Source organism: Borostomias antarcticus (assembly GCF_949987555.1).
Source record: "Borostomias antarcticus genome assembly, chromosome: 15".
NCBI lineage: Eukaryota > Metazoa > Chordata > Actinopteri > Stomiiformes > Stomiidae > Borostomias > Borostomias antarcticus.
In genome coordinates this window covers 2,353,521-2,358,937 of record NC_140248.1, presented here as the reverse complement: position 1 = coordinate 2,358,937, position 5,417 = coordinate 2,353,521, and the positions used below count along the sequence as shown (strand labels likewise).

General features: G+C 48.2%; 1 protein-coding gene across 1 annotated transcript; it reads left to right on the top strand.

The window, feature by feature from the left end:
* Positions 1-431: 431 nt before the first annotated feature.
* prkrip1 (PRKR interacting protein 1) lies at positions 432-4,237 on the top strand (the record flags this gene model as incomplete). The annotated part of the gene is made up of 6 exons (XM_084449603.1): positions 432-560; positions 1,006-1,084; positions 1,736-1,836; positions 1,969-2,054; positions 2,148-2,212; positions 3,567-4,237. 6 exons carry the CDS (start codon positions 432-434, stop codon positions 3,656-3,658), a joined length of 552 nt encoding a protein of 183 aa, XP_084305729.1. The 3' UTR covers positions 3,659-4,237.
* Positions 4,238-5,417: the final 1,180 nt, after the last annotated feature.

Here is a 5,417-nt window from a genome sequence, read left to right as displayed (position 1 = left end):
TCGAATACAAAGTACAATATAGCAGAATGTGCAAAGTTACAGTAGTGTTTGTCCCCTATAATTGCATCGATAATGTGCCTCTGTATGAACTGGATTAGAGTATTGCCATGCTCTCCCATGGGTTTGAAAACAAAAGGCACCGGTAAATATTTGTATTTATTTATTGATGTATTCATGTAGCCTACTCATGTATTCATGTACTTATTTATTTATTGCAAAGCACTCTCGCCCGTCCAGCTTCAGCCTGCCTAATAACAACAAGCTGTTTCTGTAAAATATCAACTCAGGAACTACGACAAACAGTGGGCTAATTTCCTGGATGTATCCAGATTTAGCTGGGAGTAATACCCGCCCAGGCCACTAGTAGCGCTATACATTTATAGGTGTCTATTTACCCTCTACGTGCCGTAGAAGAAGCGTGTTTTGGAATGATGGCGGCGCCCGCGGAGAAGGACGGCCGAGCCGGGAGGCCCGGGGGAAAGGAGGCTCAGCCTCTGATTATAGCCAAAACCCCCGCAGAGGAGCAGCGCCTGAAGCTGGAGAGACTGATGCGCAACCCTGTGAGTGAGGGGTTCATCCTCCTTTATTAATGAGACGGTCTGGGATCCCCACCTGGGATCAAGCTAAGCATGCTAACGTGAGCTAGCTAGCCAGTTTACCACCAGGTAGCTAACTGAGCTATCTTAGTCAGCTACACATATACTTTATTATATGAGTCAACGTACTTTATTATATGAGTCAACGTTAGCTCGCTATCTGTCGGTGTATTGACTGCGTTTAGTATCTAAAGCTCGTTGGTGATGAGTGATGTTTATGTGTTTGTGTGTGTTTGTGTGCAGGACAAGCCTGCTGAGTGATTAGTGTGTGTTTGTGTGCAGGACAAGCCTGATGAGTGATTAGTGTGTGTTTGTGTGCAGGACAAGCCTGATGAGTGATTAGTGTGTGTTTGTGTGCAGGACAAGCCAGATGAGTGATTAGTGTGTGTTTGTGTGTGTTTGTGTGCAGGACAAGCCTGCGTCCATCCCGGACCGGCCCAGGGAGTGGAACCCGCGAGCCCCCCCGGAGTTCGTGCGTGACGTCATGGGTGGGTCTCTGAGCTCGTGACGTCATGGGTGGGTCTCTGAGCTCGTGATGTCATGGGTGGGTCTCTGAGCTCGTGATGTCATGGGTGGGTCTCTGAGCTCGTGATGTCATGGGTGGGTCTCTGAGCTCGTGATGTCATGGGTGGGTCTCTGAGCTCGTGATGTCATGGGTGGGTCTCTGAGCTCGCGACCAGTACTACCGCAAAGCAGGATCTCTCGTGCGCTACTACGGATATAACCTCTATATCCCTCGTCCTATGTGACTAGCCTACAGGTGGTGTTATGTGACTAGCCTACAGGTGGTATTATGTGACTAGCCTACAGTTGGTGTTATGCATAGAATATAGCGGTACAAAGCTCTGGCTTCATCTATGGATATCTTGCATTATCAAAGCAAGAGCATCCTGCCTACAACCTTTTTTCTGGTTCAACTTATGCGCATTTTACTCTCCTAAGCCTACTATCAATATCGGTAACATTTATTCAAAACAAACCACACATCACGATCAAATATACGTGCATTTGACTGGCTTGTGGATACCTGTCTCAACCTGGCAGCCTTTATAGCATCAATAACTTGCTGGCTAACTGTGTGTCACCGTTGAATTAGAACAATGACCAGGATGTAAAGCTCAGTACTCGTTCCCCCCCAGGCTCCAGCGCGGGGGCAGGCAGTGGGGAGTTCCATGTCTACAGACACCTTCGCCGACGAGAGTACCAGAGACAAGACTTCCTAGACAAAATGACTGACAAGGTGAACACAGATTTTCTTAGATCCTTAATATAAACTGCCATTTATTTTATTTTATTATTATTTTTTACTGTAGAATTTGCAGGTGTAGGCTATTACACTGAAGCAAATCTCTCTATGCATTTTCTTTTGCAGCAAAAGAAGGATTTGGATTATCTAGACAAGGTTGAGGAGAACAAAGAGGCAGCAGATCTGAGAACAGCCAAACGCAGGAAGAAGAGGTCAGTCAACCATAAAACCTTTCAAGTTGTGTTCGCTTAAGTACTGTAGCCTCATTTTAACCTGCCCAACCTGGATTTGCTTCTTTTTTCCAGAGAAAAGCTCAAACAGAAGAAAATAATGGCAAAGAAAGCAAAACTGTCTGCTGACCAACCTGAAGGTATAACGCAACGTCTGTTAAGACATTTTGAACGTGTTCGTACAGATTGCTTATTGAAAGTGTGAATTTACCATTATGGCAAATGCACAACAACCAAACTACATGATGGTTCCATCCTCACCTCCTCCATCACCACCTGGTTCCATCCTCACCTCCTCCATCACCACCTGGTTCCATCCTCACCTCCTCCATCACCACCTGGTTCCATCCTCACCTCCTCCATCACCACCTGGTTCCATCCTCACCTCCTCCATCCTCACCTCCTCCATCCTCACCTCCTCCATCACCACCTGGTTCCATCCTCACCTCCTCCATCACCATCTGGTTCCATCCTCACCTCCTCCATCACCACCTGGTTCCATCCTCACCTCCTCCATCACCACCTGGTTCCATCCTCACCTCCTCCATCCTCACCTCCTCCATCACCACCTGGTTCCATCCTCACCTCCTCCATCACCATCTGGTTCCATCCTCACCTTCTCCATCACCACCTGGTTCCACCCTCACCTCCTCCATCACCACCTGGTTCCATCCTCACCTCCTCCATCACCACCTGGTTCCATCCTCACCTCCTCCATCACCACCTGGTTCCATCCTCACCTCCTCCATCACTACCTGGTTCCATCCTCACCTTCTCCATCACCACCTGGTTCCATCCTCACCTCCTCCATCACCACCTGGTTCCATCCTCACCTCCTCCATCACCACCTGGTTCCCCACCGCTACAGTCAAGGACAAGAAGATACTGCAAAATACGACCGGATGTAGTAGGACATCCTGGTATTTTTGCCATACTGCATGTGGCATACTATGTATTGGGACATACTACATCCTGTTTTGGCATACTATATAGTAGGGTAGAATGCGATTCGGAACGCAGCCCTGGGCGCTGAAGCAGTCCAGGAAGGTCATGGCCGACCCCTCCCACCCGGGCTCTGACCCCTCCCACCCGGGCTACGGCCTCGTCACACCGCCCCCCTCTGGCAGGAGGCTGCGGTCGTCACAGACAAAAACCGTTCGACACAGGAACAGCTTTTTCCCCCCCTCGGCCATCAGCCTTATCAACGAGGCTCCCCTCTGACTCTCACTTTTTGCACTTAACTGTCTTTGCATTGACTCTTTGTAGTCCAATTGCCCTGCTACCTTTTGCACTATATTTATGTCACTGCACTTTACGTGTCCTGTCCTGTCCTGTCCATTGTTGTATTGTTGTAAGCACCACATCATATGTATGTAAAAACATCATATGTATGTAAAGTACAATGGCAATAAACAGATTCTGATTGTGATTCCAGAATAGTTGTGTACTGGCCAATCAGACTGACGTGTTTCCCGGTGTCCTTGTGGTGTGCAGGCTCAGAGGAGTCCTCCAGCAGCGAGGAGGACGAGGACAGAGAGGCTGAAGACGATGCCGAGGCGCCCAGCTTCGTCATGGGCAAGAGGTGACCTTCCTGTCCCCTGTCATGTGATGAGTAGGGATGCTTCAGGTATCCAAACAGAACCTGGACAACATGACTTCAACCACGGTGGAAGAGAATGAGCCCAAATGGGGGCGTGGAGAGTTGAGTTATTCTTACAGTATGTTAGGTGTGCCTAGTTTACAGGGGGTCCATGCCATTCTGTACATTTACTTTTTCCAAATTCATGATCAAAATGTGAGGAGTCTCATCATGATGATGTGTGTTGTATGTCAACCCCGTGGAAAAATGGATGTTTGCATCATTGATTGAGATTCCTTTATTGTTCCATCCATCCACGTGTACCGACCGGTTCTGCCTCTCAACCGCGTAGCAACAGCATCACTAACACAGAGGATGGGTGCTGCTGTTCTCTTCAGTTCTCACTTCTCACTCATTTTAAAATCTGATTGTATATTTTTTTTTTATAAACTTGTGGAGAAAGTAAATTCTCATTTATTTGGCCATGCTGTAACTTTGTTCGATGAGGTATCAAGTTATTTTACATTTATTAGCATGAACAGGCCACAGGAATCTATTAATGTTGAAGAATAAAATATAGAAATCAAATTTGTCCTTGAAATTAATTCAAATTTTGTACTGTATTTATCATTCGTATTTTAGATGTTTTTGCATTGTATTAACTTTAGGAGATCATGAGTAAAGTTATAGTGAAACAGTCTTGTCAGTGTGGTTTTGTAAAAGGCAGGTTCTGCTGGGGGTGAATCAGGTCTGGTCTGCTGGGGGTGAATCATGTCCAGTCTGCTGGGGGTGAACTGGTCCAGTCTGCTGGGGGGGAATCAGGTCCAGTCTGCTGGGGGTGAATCAGGTCTGGTCTGCTGGGGGTGAATCATGTCCAGTCTGCTGGGGGTGAACTGGTCCAGTCTGCTGGGGGTGAATCAGGTCCAGTCTGCTGGGGGTGAATCATGTCCAGTCTGCTGGGGGTGAACTGGTCCAGTCTGCTGGGGGGGAATCAGGTCCAGTCTGCTGGGGGGGAATCAGGTCCAGTCTGCTGGGGGTGAATCAGGTCCAGTCTGCTGGGGGTGAATCAGGTTCAGTCTGCTGGGGGGGAATCAGGTCCAGTCTGCTGGGGGGGAATCAGGTCCAGTCTGCTGGGGGTGAATCAGGTCCAGTCTGCTGGGGGTGAATCAGGTCCAGTCTGCTGGGGGGGAATCAGGTCCAGTCTGCTGGGGGTGAATCAGGTCCAGTCTGCTGGGGGGGAATCAGGTCCAGTCTGCTGGGGGGGAATCAGGTCCAGTCTTTAACTCTCATCTTCTGGTCAGATTGCAGCATCAGCCCTGTTTTCCTATAACAAAGGGACTTGTTGTTCTCTGATTCCAGCAGCCAGCCTGTTGCACAGCAAACTGTTTACACGTCAACAAGACCAGCCCTGCCCACCTCAGGGCCTCTACTGTACTGTACCTGTTGTGTGTGGATATACTGTCTCATTTCTCACAGGAGTTCATGTCATAGGTTTGCCCTTAGGTCATGGAAAGGCCACTGTGGTTCAGTACAAGATTGACATAATCCTTTCTTTCTTTTGCTAAAATATGCATTATTGTTGGTTGCTAAGGAGTCCTTGCTGTGGTACTCAGTTTGCAGTCTTGTCTGACCAGTTTGGCAGCTACTGTCATGGTCCTATGGTCCAGGGTCTGAACGTTTGAATCAGCAATAATGAGGTCCCAGACCTGTTCTGGGCAACAGCTCACAAAGGGATACTGAACAAGAGGAGAGGACATTTAGCAGCC